This window comes from Thermobia domestica, chromosome 5 (genome assembly GCF_964235325.1).
Source record: "Thermobia domestica chromosome 5, izTheDome1.hap1.1, whole genome shotgun sequence".
Classification (NCBI taxonomy): Eukaryota; Metazoa; Arthropoda; class Insecta; order Zygentoma; family Lepismatidae; genus Thermobia; species Thermobia domestica.
Window position 1 is genome coordinate 93,750,775 of NC_137458.1, and position 17,121 is coordinate 93,767,895.

Below are 17,121 nucleotides of genomic sequence, written 5' to 3' on the forward strand. Positions count from 1 at the left end.
TAGAAGGACTTCGGAAAGGAGACAAACTCCACAATGTATTGATACGTTTCTTCGAAATTCTTCAGCGTTCAGACAACACCTTTGCATCCAAACAAACTTTAGAATCTCTTTGAGTGACAGTTAAAAGCACTATTGAATTGTTTGAATTGCTTTGGCCCTCAAGCTACAAATATGTTTTAACAGCTAAATTTAACCAAGATCCTGCTGAAAGACATTTTGATCTTATGCGTGGTTTGATTAGTGATGATCATCCGACATCAATTGATTTCTTCCACCTTCACCTGCTTCAGTCCATATACGTACCCGTGAAAGGAGCACTTTCTTCAAAAGCAAACTATGAAGATTCCGTTGATGGAAAGTTAACATCCTTTACGCATCAGATAAGATCTATGGCTCAAATGGAGATAAACAAAAGCAAGGAAATAAAGGAAGGCATTCAAGACCACATAAAGAAATCAATTACACTAACTGACACTAAACCGGAATTAGACCCTTTTAATTTATCCGCTAGTGATCAGAGCACAACCGTAAGGGGGAATAATGTAATTTATTATTTGTGTGGCTATTTGCTTCACAGTGCAAGTAAACAACTTGTTTCGTGCAAAAATTGCTTGGCATCTTTGCAAAGTGACTCTGAATCTCCAAGCGATACAAATGCCGTTCATATTCTTACTCGGTTAAAAGACTTTGGGGGCAACGATTATAGTTACCTCAAATACCCCTCTATAGCATTTTATAATGTAATAAGACACGTCAACAAGGTATTGGAACAGAAACTACAAAAAGAAGACTCACTTTGGGGTGACGTATTTTCTGATTGTGTGGAAATGTACGAAATACCAGTGTTCCGAAATTTATGTTGTTCAGAGGATCACCTGTTCATGTATTTACCAAAGTTAGTATTCCACTACATTAAGTGTCGTTTCATTTTTCGCGCGAAAGAAATGTCAAGGGAAAGAAGATCTGCATCAGTTGCAAAATCGGCGAGAAAATTGACAAAACATTCCTCCAGCTAGGGTAAGTAGAATTTCTTAAAACATTTGCCTTTTTAAATTTAAATTTAAAATTTCTTTTTCTACATACTGAGCTTCAGTTTGTTATTTTGAAAAGTGTACATGAATTTTTATGGTTACTATTTTTTTTTCGTCTAGTGTGTGCATATGGGCAAAAATATTTAAGTGTTTTTCTTGCGCTAAGCAATGCATTTTTTGGCATCTCCTCAATTTCTCTTTCACCAAACAGCACTAGCACCACCAAGCGGCAGAAACATTGTACTTCCCCAGTTCCACCACTTATAAGTTAAAGCGCCCTGGTAAAGGCTAATAAGAATGTTTAAACAGACATTTTGTTTCGTGTTTATCCACATATACGAGTGTAACTATGTCATGGTATCATCAGCATCACAGAAATTTCTCCAGTATGAACGACAGCCTCACTGTAATTGAAATACTTCAAACTCTAATACTATAAAAAAAAACATCGGAGAATTCACTTTGATAAATCAGCAAATTATGAAATTTGATTGAATATGTGCCCATGTAAATGCTAATACACAATTGTCTCTATTCGCAATTGTATTACATTTGTTTGCTCCAACCCAATTTGATAAAAAAAAAACTTCCATACGACCAAGCGACCCTCACTCCTTTTAATTACATTGTCATGTGTCAATAAGGATAAGACACTTTGTTATGAATTACCACAGAAACATCATCTATAACAATAGAAACGGATTAGTTCTGATTCTTACAGTAGGTGTCAAAGTGGGGTGTTTCTGCCACAGAATTTTACCGTCGAGCAACTAAAAGGAGTAGAAATTCTTATAATTGTGAAAAAGTCAAATTTTAGGTCCCAGCGTATTTTTACGTTCCACAACAACTATATGCCTGAAAGTTCTTTCCGGAACCTCCGTTCGCTCAAATGTATTATGTTTATGAACGATTATACCACAAACTATAATATATGGAAATTTAATTATCATATTACGGTTCTCTTGTGATGTTCTCTAGCTGGATGCTTGGAATATCTTACCTAAAACAAACTAAGGATGACGTGCTGAACTGTCAAAATGAAAATGTTCATATTTTCTCTGAATTGTTAATAAATATGGTGATTATATTTCTAAAATTGATATTTCTTTAAAACTAATACAATATGCCATAAGTCGCTCTCGTAAACATATCTAGTATGTTATTGAGAGTTCCTTTTGCGATTTTGCTTTAATTTCAAAAGCAAATAATTCAGTAATACATCAGTTATTTAACGTAAAAAATCCAGAAAGGAAAATTTAGTGATGTCTAATATATTTCTTCTATCTCATAAATAAATCCAGAACATAGTTATACTCTTAGAGGATACATATCTTAAATTAATACATATTTTAGTTAATATTTACAATTTATAAAACTAGTATCCAAAACCTATTGAAGCTGATAATCGTACCCAGCGTTCTTCTCAGTATATATAGAGTTTATTGCCAAACATAATCCATACTGAGTTCTCATTGGATACTTCTCAAAAGTAGTTTCCTGGTACCCATGCAGTATTGCTACTTTTGGATAGTTTGCAACCTACAAAATTATAAAAATATAGAAAATAATATGTTTAATTAATATTCCTTTTATCTTTCCCTGTAGAGCTGAAGTACCTTAAGAGTATTTATTGAAAATTTGCTTCATTAAACGTATTTACAGGAATAAACACTCTATTATATACTACATTTTATATACCTAAAATTATTTTCAAAATATTTACAAATCGTTGGCAATACTGCACAATCATTTGAGGTAATATAATCAGTTATCTCTAGAATATGCTGAGTAGAACATTTATATAACTTTATTGTTGACATGATATAACTGAACTGATTCTACAGTAGACGCATACATTATTAGTACAGAAATAGATATGACTTCTAATTAGTATATTTTTAATACGAAGAAGTAGGAAACTTTACGCGATTTTCTACAGTACCGTGCTGTGGGGAGAAGAGCGGGGCAACGATCCCGGGCGCCGAAGTAAGGAGACGCAAAATTCAGGAGAGAAAAAAGGAAGAAAGAAAAAAGCAAGGAAAATCACTAGGAATATTACTAGTATGTACTTAAATCCTCTTCCTGCTTTGAGACGTGGTTCTATAACGTTACTCATGTTAAGACAATGCATGGATACATATACAAAATGGAATGAAAAAAATAATAAAAAAGTGCTCAAAATCAAGAAAAAGCAGGGTTTATTTTTCAAAATTTTCTTATGCTTCGCTCCAACTATGGTGGCGCTTCTCGGCTGGTCTGGCGACCTCACTCATGTGTATGGGGGCGCCGTCGTATACTCTCGCACCCTGCGTTGATTTTCCACGGCACAACACTGATCCTCTACTTCTTCTGTCCAGGAAGCAATACAGTATAGAAGGATCTTCGATGTGAGGGGACTTTCGCACCTTGCCAGCTTCATCTAATTCAAATTCTAGTGAAATTCGAAGCATATAAAAAAAAATAAACTTAACTCCTTAATAGCAACTGTATTTCATAACAATATCAACTATACTAGAATTTTCAGATAGGTCAGGTGTACTTCCTGCGTCTAGCTGTACTTTCTTCTTCTTAATTATGTTGTTCCATAACTTTTTTTATGATGTTGTGTAAACATGTAAAACATTGTGACCGTACACCGGTCCCACGTAGCAAAGTCATTATGGAGACACTCGGCATAAAAGGTGTAACAGCTTCCTTTGCCCAGGCATCCTGAATGAGGTTTCTTTCTGTGTTTCCCTCATTTATACTACAGAAATCCCGAAATTGTATTAAACATACAGGCCTCAGGTAATTTCTTTCCTTCGCCATTCCTTTCTTCTTTCCTTTTTCCCCATGTAAAGTTTTCGTAAAGTTGCCTCACCCCTTAACACGTAACAGACTTAGTAGGCGGTTATTTGAAGCGTTCGAAACCGTTTTTATTGTTCATGCGTTCTCTTGAAATACGCTGACCCTTATTTAAATGTTGGTGGCTAACCACAAAGCGCTGCAAACGCAAAAGCAACAATAACGCTGAGAAAACGTGAACTCGAGTGTATTTGGCGCGTTTCGAAACAATGGACCGCTTTCTGTTTAAAGGGTGTCTAAAGGAAGGGCAAAAAGAAAAGACGTATGCGAGGCAAGGGAATTTTAGCCAGAAAGAGTTGCTTGAAAGATGCTTTGTGCACAGCATTGGAACATTGCTATTATAGACCTGGACCTGGCAAAAAGACCTGGAAACCCTGACTGGCTCAGAGTATGATTTATAACTCTGGCGATAGCTACCTAGGTTGCGTTCGCTGTGGGAATAACACATCAAAAACGTATTCTCGAGTAGCCATACACTTAAGGACATATACCCTGATAATGCTCAGAAATAAGTATAAATGAAAAATATGTTATCATTTTTTCATTTATGGTTATCAAACTTAATACAATATGCACTTTGAGCAGAAGCGCTTATACTCTGTATGCAGGAGAGTAATACTAACATCACTCGATTAAATTGAGTTACAGAATGCTCCAGCAATTACTTTCAAACGCTGTCATTGTCATTCTGTTTCAACACATAAATATTATAATCTTAATACATAGGGTTTAGAATCTTTGGATTTCTGAAATATTATACTGATTTTCATCTTTAATAATAATAATAATAAAATAATGTGTTTATGTATTTGTTTGTTTGTCATCAATTTTTCACATAGAAATGAATGACGTAGAGTTAGTAAATTTCGTACACAGGTCGATCTTCAACCGAAATCGCCTTCAAGGAGCATTTTTCGAATTTCGGCACTGGGCTGGGGGAATCAAAGGGTGATCAAAATGTGTCCATCAAAGGACACGATAAATACTCGGGACATAGGATATTACTATCACATTTATAATATTCGGAATCGCTGAGATGAAAAGTAACGAACCCTATGCCGTTCAAGTCCTGCTTTAGCCGTCATTTTCATTAGGATTGGGAAACGTGAAAGCTACAATGTCCAAAATGCTATTACAGTGAAATTTATAGTTTACAGAGTTGATGAGAGGAATAGTAAAATTTCAGAAATGTAAACCCCTCATCGTCACGGGGGGGTTTGGGAAAGGTTAAAAATATAATATCCAAAATTACCAATATTAATGTCGAGTACACAGTTGTCGGGATTGTTCGGCTGACTAATGGCATTCTTGAGAAAATTTTAGAACAAATTTAGGCATGAAGGGACATTGTAGTTGGTACGGGAACTGACAGGGACAATACTTAAGGCGTTGCTGTTCGGTATTTATTTGTTTCACTGATAATGGCACCGTGTTGCTCCTAGTTGTTTATATGTACGTGTATAACAGTTATATTGAAAGGGCAACGCCGCATGAGTTATTTATTTAACTTAAGAGTAAGATCTTACAATTTAGTTTATCTAATAATGACAAAAACAAATCATATGTTTCATAACACATATTCTTCAATTGAGTGAAGATGTCCTCCTCCTTTCAAGATTACCCTTGAAGTACAATTAACTCCTTTTGCAAGAAAATGATTCTGGCATAGACTGACCTGCTTATCGAAAACTAATCAGATATTACTAGATATTACTCTTACAATACGTGTCATTGTTATGATACGTTTCATGAAATATTTATTAAAACAAGCAATTACTCAGGGAATAGCAGCTTAATATCCGGCAAGTCAATTTCTGACAAAGGCAATCATCTAATGAATACCAAATATCTACAAGTCTGTAGAATACAAAATTGTAAAATTATATACAGTAGGACGCCGATAATCCGTACGTCAAAAATCCGAAACGTCGAAAATCCGAACACGGTCCCTAGGACCTTTATACATTTTGTCTTTGCGCTAGCGATAAAAAAGCAATACGGTTGTCCGTCGGCGTTGTGTGAAGTCAGTGTTTTTATAAAAGTTCGTTCATACGTTATTGTTTGTCATTTATATTTTTGTTTTTATTTTCCCTTAGGCCTATACAAGTTAAGTTTTAAGTATGAGTTACAAGAAGAGTGTAATTTAGTGTACGAACAGGTTCTTCAGAAACATTGAATGTAAGTAGCCTTACGTACGGTATTGTAATTATTGTATGTACTGTATAACCACCATATCGACAAAAGAACATACCATACTGTATATTTAAGTCTAAATGACATTTTCTTGGTCATTTTCGAAAACCCGAACAATTTGAAAATAAGAGCTACGAGTGGTCCCAATTAGTACGGATTTTCGACTTCCTACAGTAACTTATTTATTAATTAATTTAAATAAGCATTGCTTTCATAAGATATAAAAGCAAACATCCAATATTCAGCGAATAATTAAATAGTTTAAAATATACTTAACAAATTTGCGCCTCTACTAGGGATTTGAACTCCGTCTTCTAAGGTGATTGTCCAAGCAATGGAACAAGTGATAATCGGACGGTGCAATATCCGTGAAGTACGGTGGATGCAATATTGTTTCGCATCCAAGGCGTAGAATGGTGTCGTGGATCATCCTAGCCACATGGGCCTTAGCGTTGTCCTATAACAGGAGGACCCCTTAGCAATTCAGAAGTGCTGGCTAGAGAGTTTTTAGTTTTTCTTGAACACGGCTCAACTGCTGAGAGTACACAGTTGCATTGATGCTCTGACCAGCTGGAAGCAGTTCCCGATGCAATGCCGCGAGCAGTCCAACAAACACACAGGAGGACCTTCTTTTGGTGCAGTGCTGGTTTCGGCTGTTTTGGAACCTGCTCATGGGATGCTAACGAATAATGACGACGCCGGTCACCTTCGTACAGGACCGACTTCTTATCACATGCCAGCAACCTGTTAAGAAATTGCTCCTTCCTCAGACGAGAGAGCAAAGAAACACAGATGTTATTCTTCCGGCACATGGTGCGTATTCGAGTGTTTAGTCACCGTCCTTAAACTTGTAAAATCACCGCTGCACTGTCCGCGTAGTCACGACACTCTCACCAAAGGCCTGGCATGACTTCCGCCCCGCTGCAGCGGCGTTTGACGCAAGTTTGAACTCGTACAATATACACGCCCTTAGGACGCTCTGTGGAGGTCCCATGTTAACTTTGTCTTTATGCTTGTTCACAGTATAACTGAACTTCCACAACCAGGTGTTATGTTGGATATACTCACACCAATAACTAACCTTTATCTTATCTCCAATCGCATTCAACTCACAGTATGAGTGCCAATTGAACATAGACCTCCACAAAAAGCGACTTAACTTTCTCTGTTAAATTCCGATATATATATATATATATATATATATATATATATATATATATATATATATATATATATAAAGTGGACCATGATACGTTTTCGGAACTCTTAAAAATTTTTTTACTACTGGTATGATCATCTTCTCAGTAATCGTAGAAAATACGCATAAAATTGGCCATATCCCCTTTAGGTAGTGAACTGCACGGACAGGAATCTTTAGCCTGGTTCCGGCTCGATCTGTGAATTTGCAATGTGAGTCTTAAATATGTTTTAACACTTAGGCCTGAGCCCGACCCGAGCTCCTGTAATAATCAAATGAGCCTGAAATAAGGAAGAATTACAGAACCTTAATAATTAACGCAAAATTGTATTTTATTTACACTAATTAGAGGTTGAATTTTGAAGGTGTGCTTGAAAAGTTCTCCAGAAAGAACGGTCCAATAAATATTGTTCTAATGTATATTTACAAAGTTAGGCACGAAAAGGCCCGAGAAATATGGTTGAATATTTAAAAATTTACTGACCAAGCCCGGCGCAGTAAATCCCTACCTTTAGGTACAAAAGTAAATTAAACTCATAATTAAAAAGGATAAAAATAAAAAAAAGTAAATTATGTAGCTAAAACACTAAAATTGTGTATGTGTCAATTTTAATATACTGAAGCAAAACATATAATTGTTTTACGTTTGTTCTTATATATTTCGCAAAAAAAACATGGAATACATATGTTCTTATATGCCTTAATGTTAATTCAAGACTCTTAAAACTTTGGATGGAACAACTTCATACTATTTACTCTGCAATTCATTAAAATTATTAATGATTGAGGCAAACTAAAAGAGAACATCACGAACATCAGTTATTTTCCTGATTTTCAATACATTCTGAACCATAGTGAGCACATTTTCTCCTAAAAATTTGTTTTCGACATACGATATTCACACGTTTTTGGTTTAAATTTAATTTCCATTTTTTTAATATATTATGATTGTATAAGGAGATCTTTGTTGACATGAATAGTTCACAATTTGATTTCGAGGAACATTTTATCTAACACCGTGGGAGAATTGAATTCAATTCTGGTTAAGCTGTTAATTTTAAGTATATAAAGTATGCATTATTTACACCCAGGGCCGCCCACAGGGGGTATGTATGGCGCAAGCTGCGCCATTGAGAAAACTTTTGGGGGGGATTTTACTCTACTTTCGAACTAGCAATTTTACTGTCGGAATAGCATTAAAAGACGATTTTGAGAAGCTAATTTTCAAACATTTTCCGGGGTGAAACCCCGTACCCCCTGCTTCGATACTCGATGAATGAAGTACCGCGCAAGTAGCCGTATGAAAGGAAAGGTTGGTTCGTTTTAAGAGAGAAGGGCCGCCCACAGGAGGGATGAATGGCGCAAGTTGTGCCATCGAGAAAAAAAATTGGGGGGAATAAAACAATTGGGGAAGAATTTTACTCTAATGTCGAATAAGTAATTTTGCTGTCGTCAGAATAACATTGGAACACGATGCGATTTTTTTAAATCTCGAGAATGAATCCCCCTACCCCCTGCTTAGAAACTCTAATTTCAACTTCAAGTCATTTTCTTTTGGGCCATAAGGTCTACTACTCCCATAGTTCTATTGCACATCTTTGCCATCAAGAGTCACTGAACACTCGTCTTGTCTAAAGAGTCAGGCTGACAGTTGATCATGATGGTTTTCGGTATTAGAGGCAGAAAATTATTTTATTTAATACATTTTCTTATTATTCGTTCTCTTAATAGTGTTCAAACCATTACTAGAAACACTAAGTATATATCACCTCTTCTATTTTCATTTTCTACAAGGAAGGGTTTGGCACCTTTATGCGAATGATACGTACTGTACCACAAGATCTTATATTTTTCTTAGCTGAGTAACACTGTAAATCTGAGGAGTAAAAGAAACCTATATAAATTTCACACTCAACTCCAGAGAGAGAGAGAAAATGATTTCAAAATCACTAATTTATCGAGTCCTACTTCAGACAATGAACTTTTTCTTTCTCTGTGCAAATCACATTCAAACAGATAGCTAGTTTCAGAATCGAGCCTGCACCAGAGTTTGCAACTCCATTGTACGGGCTTAGTTTTCATGAACCGTCGCATAATATTGTGGCCTTTGAATTATATAATACGCTCGTCTATAAACTAAACATTGCAGTTAGAGATAACTGGAAACTTCTGTTAATATCCTCAATCACTGGCCTTATTTTGAAAAGACAGAATTCTCTTGTCGACTGCTCATCATTGTTGTAAAATTCCAAATACTTTCAACAATATTCAAATTGGTAAAGGAACATAATCTGGGTTATACAAGGAATTGCTAAATTTTCTTTAGTTGATCATTAAATTCTAAATGTAGGAAGTTTGTGACATCCTATAACCGGGTTCACGGCAAGAAATGGTTTTACTTCATTTTCATCTGTTCGCAAATGAAAGCCTCTTCGTTCTTCATAACAGATACTCCCAGCAATCACAATATCTAGTAACAGTTTTATACATGATGATAGACACAGTCACAACATGATGATAGACACTGTCTAAATCATCTTCTAGAAATATTATATCTTCTTCATTTTCTTGAAGACGTTCTCATCTTCACTACTAACAGCCTCTAAAACTTACGTTATTTCATCAGTAAAGAAAAATTCACTTTTTTCTAAAATCTTGCCCCAAAAATTGAATAAAAAATCGTAAGACCACAGACTTTAAATAAAATATGAAATAAGCCAATAAGTTTTAGAGCGTAATCAAAATAGTTCTTTATATTACTACATTGGAGTATATTCGGTTATGCGTACTACTTCAAGGAGTGAATCCACATAGCATAGTTGCTAATAATCTCACCTTTGGAGGGAATAGTAGCGGATTCTATTCCTAGTAGGGAGACTCAGTCAAAAGATGTAAAAGCGTTCTTAATCCCGCCATTCTGAGGGAGGATTTTCGTGAGTTTTCCACATTCACACCATCAATACAAAGGTCATATGCATCTTCCTTTCTTTTACGTTTTTTCTTCCTTCCTGTTCTTTGGATAGTGTGCTTGTCGACGGGCATCATCTCTTACACGAAGACGGGCTTAAGGTCATAGATGCCGGTAATTTCCAGAGATGTGTATAAATCTATATATACAGTCACGGGAAAATTAATAGCAACTCTTTGGTATTTTACGCATTTATAAAGATTTCAAGAAGTTTCTACCTAAGTATGCACAAACATACAATGATACATACATCAAATTAAAGAACATTTTATGTATAATCCAAATTTACTCACAGAATTTACGTATTTTTACAACAATTGATGATATTCAACAAAATGTGTGGGAAAGGAAACATAAATCCGTCATGCTAAATGTTCATTTAACGGATGATTCAATGTTGCATCAGTGACGTCTGCGCTGAAAAAGGTAATCCGCGTTCCAAGCGTTCAGTATGGTTTCTCCTTCCTTACTGGTTGTGTAGGTGCCCTGGGTTAAGTAATTGTTTTGTTCTAGTAGTGTTACTTTTACTGACAGATTTGAAAATGATAGTTTTAACCATAAATATTGATTTACCGTTTATAAATTATTGATATCGGACATCGACATGGTTAAAACGTGTGACATTACACCACAGAAAGCCACTAGAGTTAAAACATGAAGTGAGTGTAGCAAAACTAATGCTGAAATAGCCCAGATTATGCAACTGCATAAAAATATAGCAGGCAGCTGGCTAAGAAACAGGGTGCATAAAAAGTGGAAAAATTGGCAAATGTGGTCGACAAATGAAAACCTCGCCTAGACAGAACAGTACACTGCGACAGTTATGTCTTGCAGATAGGTTTGAGTCATCAACAAATCTTGCTAGAAGTTGGAGGGAAACATCTGGTGTCGACGTTTGTCCGCGAACAGTAAGAAACAAGTTAAAACCAATAGGTTTGCGTTTTCTTAGAGCTGTCAGGAAGCCATATCTTACACCGGAACAACGTAAAAGGCGTGTAGAGTCGGCCAAAACTTACAAGGATTAGACAAGTGCCCAGTGGTGCAAAGTTTTGTTTAGTGATGGAAATAATTCACGCGCTAGAGTTTATCGCATGACTGGTGAAGCACTTAATTCTGCATGTACTGTAAAAACTTTCAGGCACTCTACTACTGTAATGCTTTGCAGATGTCTTTCTTGTAGTAGATTTGGTAAAATTCACATTTGTGATGGTGTTGTTAATACACAAACTTATAAACATATTCTTGAAAAGACAATGATGCCTGCGGGTAGAGATTTATTCAACGGTGGTTCCTTTAGTTTTCAAGACGATTCTGCCCCCTGTCACCGTGCTAGAGTTATAAAGAACTATATACTGTCCTTACGTCAGGTTACCCAGCTTCCTTGGCCTGGTAATTCGCCCTACTTAAACCTAATTGAAATTTTATGGAGTGTTTTGAAGCATAAGGTTCATGCAAGGCATCCTACAACAAGAGCTGAGTTAATTCAAGTAATAAACGACGTCTGGCAACATTACATTCAAACAGAGACATTACAAAACTTAGTAAACTCCATGCCACAACAATGTACAAATGTTATTACTAAGCGTGGACATCCAATCAATTGTTAAATTGAGCCTAAATCAATTGGGTACGCTTCACGTAACTTCAGTTACTTTCACTTCACTAAACAATTGACGTCATATTTTGTTGAATAGCATCAATTGTTGTAAAAATACGTAACTTCTGTGAGTATATTTGGATTCTATATAAACTTTCCGTTAATTTGATGAATATATCATTGTATGGTATGTTTGTGCATATTTAGATAGATTTTTTTTCAAATCCTTATAAATGCGTAAAATTCCAAAGAGTTGCTATTAATTTTTCCATAAATAGATGTGTGTGTGTGTGTGTGTGTGTGTGTGTGTGTGTGTGTTAATAGATTCAATCCGATTTAATCAGCTTTAACTACTTCTTTTGTATAAGTAAGAAGTTTTAATAATTTGTTATGAAGATGAAGAACAGTATTACATTCTTCTTTTAAGATGTCTATGATCGATAGCCGAAAGAAATTATGCTGCGACTGATCGAAGAACGGCAAATACAATTAAAATGTTCTAATAATCCGTTTTATGACAGTCTGTGCTGGTACGCCCGCAATACGTAGTTGTAGCGTTGTGTATCTCGATGTTCGGCAGCCGCTCTTCTCCATCTAAGTTGATCGGCATTGGAGACTAGTGATAGCGGATGCTTAAGTTTTGTCTGGTAGTGACGGCGCTATCTACCGAAGCCTCTCGTGTTCCGGCTGCGTGTGTTCAAAAATTGTACCATGTCGTGTATTGGTGCGACTATATCTGTCAACAAAGGTTAAACGTTACATTTCGTGGCAAAGGGGTCAAGTTTTTGAGTCATGTGCGGTGCTATTGTCACAAGTCTATCACTAATAAACATAAATTACTATTTGACAGTTAGTTACGATGCTTCTATTTTATACATTAACATATAGTCGTGTTCAAAAATTTCCATATACATGTCTTTCGAAGAACACAAATGACTGAAAACTACAAAGTTATAAGTAATATAAGTAACATTTTCTTCGATATTAAGATAAATTCATAAAATGTTAATAACGCAAAAGAAAATATAAAATGAAATATTTGAGTTTGAGCATTTCTGAAGTATGTTATCAGCCAGCTTCAAATGTTTTTCTAAGGAACAAGATTTACACTCTTACATCATTATGATTTTCACTTATTCATATTACTGTTTTGTTTTAAAATACAAAATGAGTAGAACATGATGTTAAAATATTTTATTATTTGCATGCGAAGAAGCATAAGAATACTTCAAAACACAGGCATAAAAATATTTAATATTTCTGACTTGAATCGTTTTAGAGGAAAAGTGTAATTGCTGTTATAGTATATTTGGAGAGAACTTTTACTCACCTCTTTCTGAATAGCACTCAAAGATGAATTGATATTATTAACTTCATATGTCTTGTACTTGCTCATTTGTTTCACATTTGAAGTATTGAGGTCCGCTATTGCTTGAATGTAGTTGTTAAGAGATTGTAGTTTATCAGCTGATACTTTCCCTAGTACCCTGAAACAAATTGTGAGAATTATATTAGATAACTAGGTGATTTTGGTCAAGTTCCAGTTTGGTAATTCACTCAATCGATAGAATTTTGGATCTCCTAAACTAACAACTTAGAATTTTTCACATATATCGACGGCTTAGTATCATAGGAACGTATCTACAAAAAGTTATTTTTTTAGAATCGTGCAAACAAATTGTTTGTTTCGTATTTGGTTTTAGTTTTTGATAATTGGAAATGCTTTCTATTTTATCAACCATTTTTTACAAGGAAGTTTGACTTATAATCATTTGACATTAAGAAACATTCGATCAGACATGTCGTATCTCTAAAACACAATTTTTGTTGATACGTTAATTTTACACTAAGCGGTCGATATATACTGTTTACAGTTGAAATATAATCACCCACAACTAGTGGGAATGGTCATGGGCTTTAAATAACAAGGACATGTTGACATACTTCACTTATTTCATTACTCTTTAATACTGTTTATAAAATTTCCTGTACTTTTGTTTGCAATACAATAATCTTTTCCAAAGTAAATATCATCCATCGTTTGGCTCAATTGTAAATAAATGATATCAGTCATTCAGTTCTGAAGTTAACGAATATATAATACTGATGAAAACCTATACTATGCAAATATATACTACTGCACAAAACTTAAACACGAGAGAGACAAACTAACATAAAATATTGCACACATGATGGAAATGAATAAAAATCCGGTATCACGTTGCCAGAGGTCTCCTATACATACACCTGATGTTTGACGTCAGCGTAATCGTAGCGCCGAATCGTCTGCTCCCAAGCACGAAATAGTTAAATGAAGAGGGACGAGGGAGTTGTGTCAGAAAGCTGTTAAGGTGGGTATACGGACAAAATCTCGCGGCCGAAACATCGCCGCCCAAAATCTCGCCGGCCAAAACCTCGCGGGACAAAATCTCGCCGGGCCAAAACCTCGCGTGGACAAAACCTCGCCACCCAAAACCTCGCGTGGCCAAAACCTCGCCGCCCAAAACCTCGCGGGACAAAATCTCGCCGGGCCAAAACCTCGCGTGGCCAAAACCTCGCCGCCCAAAACCTCGCGTGGCCAAAACCTCGCCACCCAAAACCTCGCGGGACAAAATCTCGCCGGGCCAAAACCTCGCCGCCCAAAATCTCGCCGGGACAAAACCTCGCCGCGAATGAAACTTTTCTTTAAAATTTACCCAATGTGTTTCCTAATATGCAATTCCACATTACAAATAATAATAATAATAATAATAATAATAATAATAATAATAATAATAATAATAATAATAATAATAAGATACAAAACATCGTGTGCGTGGGTTTTCTCGGGTTATTCCCGTTTCCTCCCACTTTCTTTATTCGATCATTTCCTTCATCCTGGTCATCTACGTCTACTTTAACCTATAGGACATAATCAAGGGACGTCGTAAAAACTCATATATTATTTCATACTTTCATAAATATTATTAGATTTTTGTTAAAATTTTAAGTTTTTGGATGTTCCAAAGTTCACGAAACTAACCTCGTTAGTTGTCATTACTTTCCTTATGCAGACTTTCTTTCCCTATAACCAGTTTAAAAACATCCTGTCGCCCTACCTTCACATTGAAATCCTCTAATACAGAAATAGAATTTTCATATGGTATCGCGGAACTTGGTCAAATACCCGTGATACTTCTTCTGAAACAGCGTCTTTTATACCGTCATCCTTATCATCTGTTGGAACATTTACATTTTGGTCAGGCGAGATTTTGGGTATGGCGATATTTTGGGGCGCGAGGTTTTGGCCCCGCGAGATTTTCGCCCGCGAGGTTTTGGGCGGCGAGGTTTTGGACAGGCGGGGTTTTGGCCTGGCGAGATTTTGTCCCGCGAGGTTTTGGGCGGCGAGGTTTTGGCCAGGCGAGGTTTCGGCCTGGCGAGATTTTGGGCCGCGAGGTTTTGGGAGGCGAGGTTTTGGCCAGGCGAGGTTTTGGTCCGCGAGGTTGTCGCCGCGAGGTTCTGGCCGCGAGGTTTTGTACCCAAACCGTTAAGGTGCATTGTAATGTAATTCTCAAAAATTTTTTTATTAAAAATAAAAAAGAAACATTAAATTTCTATAAAAAAATAAATTCACTTTCAAGGAAGTGAATACAGGAAAATATATGAGGGACTATATCAAAAGTACAAAACACAAACAAGGAACTCATACAGGTGAAAAGCCAAAACAAAAATCTATAAAACTAACCAAGAAATAAACAAAGGGACAGAACGGCCAGAAACATTAATACCGAGAGATTAGTTAAAGATGACGGTATAATGTGCATTTGAGTATACGTCAACCAGGACATATCTCATCAGAATGGTCTACAGTTTGGTCAAACATTTAACTATTCTGTAAGCAGAACCTCTAAATTATGTTTTTAAAAAACATATATATAAGGAGTTCTTAGTTCATGGAGGTCTTCCTCCTTGAAGGGCTTGATCTATTCAATTCAAATTCTGTAAATTTATTGTATCAATAGGTAGAAGAATTACATTGTAACATTATGTATATATTTTATAAATAGATAGATGCATTATATTTCATTCCTTTTACTACCGAGAATTTAATAATCTTATCTCTCTCAAAATGTTTTCATATGTTGAATATTAACATGGCAAAATAAGCAAATATCTATCATGCTTCAAACTCTAATATCCATCAATCTATAATTTTTATTATCTATTATTATTATGAGATAAATTTCCATTTTTAATTACAAAACATAACGAAAAATATTCCGCTTTTAAGTTACGAAGCAGCACTGAGATGGTGTTACAGAAACATGGGAAAGAATTATTGGAAAAGGAAGAAGACCAAAATAGGACGAGTGTCGCCCAGAAGTTTCGTATTGCATACAGCACAGGATTTTGTACGTGCGTGTTCGTGCCCGATGTAATATCCCAAGGTACCTACTTTGATAGTTTTTCATTGTTGCAAAATATAAATAACAGACGATAGTCTACCTGTTATCACATTTTGAAAATATGACGAAATAAAATGTGTAGAACAAACTAATCGTAGACCTAGGCGCAGATGGGAGGACAATATTAAGATGAATCTCGCAGAGGTTGGAATACAAAGTAGAAACTGGATGCAGTTAGCTAAGGATAGAAGTCAATGGAGAGCTTTTGTGAACGCGGCATTGAACCTCCGGGTTCCATAGGCCATAGAGTTAGTTAGTTAGTTAGTTAGTTAGTTAGAACAAACTAATAGCAGAAAGCAGGAAAATAATGTACAGAGAAAGACTCATTTCACAGAAAACTTTCATAATTATAATTTTACGATGCATTAATGCATTATTACCAGGGAACGTATATAGACGTACAAGAATTGACATATGCAATCAGAGAATAAGAATTACTCATTCATTTGTACGGATTCAACGTTGTATGTAGAGGCTGTTGTACTTACTTTAGACTATTGAATATATGTCTGCAAAGGTAGAATACCCAAATCACCCCAGTGTAATATGTTATAATAAAAACATGTATTATAGTTTCGACAATAAATTTGCCTTAATCAGAAATTTTCAATCATATCAATGTGTCTGATGAAGACAATCAAAAACTGCTGAAATTGTAACACAACTTGTAAATATAAGTTAATCCTTTGAACTATTTTTACATGGATTTAAAAGAAAGTAAGGAAGACAGGAAAGAACAAGATGAAGGAAAACATAGGGGAACATCATTGAATTGATGAATGCAGGGTAAACTTATTAATTATTTATTTTTGTAGCATTTTAAATTTTAGTATGCAGAGAGTTAC

At 35.5% G+C, this 17,121-nt stretch overlaps 1 protein-coding gene across 1 annotated transcript in view; it reads right to left on the minus strand.

Moving 5' to 3' along the window:
- Positions 1-16,722, minus strand: part of LOC145685171 (sodium channel protein Nach-like) — a 34,937-nt gene extending 18,215 nt beyond the window's left edge. Inside the window, exons 1-3 of the mRNA XM_081757523.1 lie at positions 16,715-16,722; positions 13,162-13,318; positions 2,443-2,570 (exon numbers count right to left, since the gene is read on the minus strand). Coding sequence (XP_081613649.1) covers positions 2,443-2,570; positions 13,162-13,318; positions 16,715-16,722 — 293 coding nt within the window. The remainder of the gene's footprint in view (positions 1-2,442; positions 2,571-13,161; positions 13,319-16,714) is intronic.
- Positions 16,723-17,121: the final 399 nt, after the last annotated feature.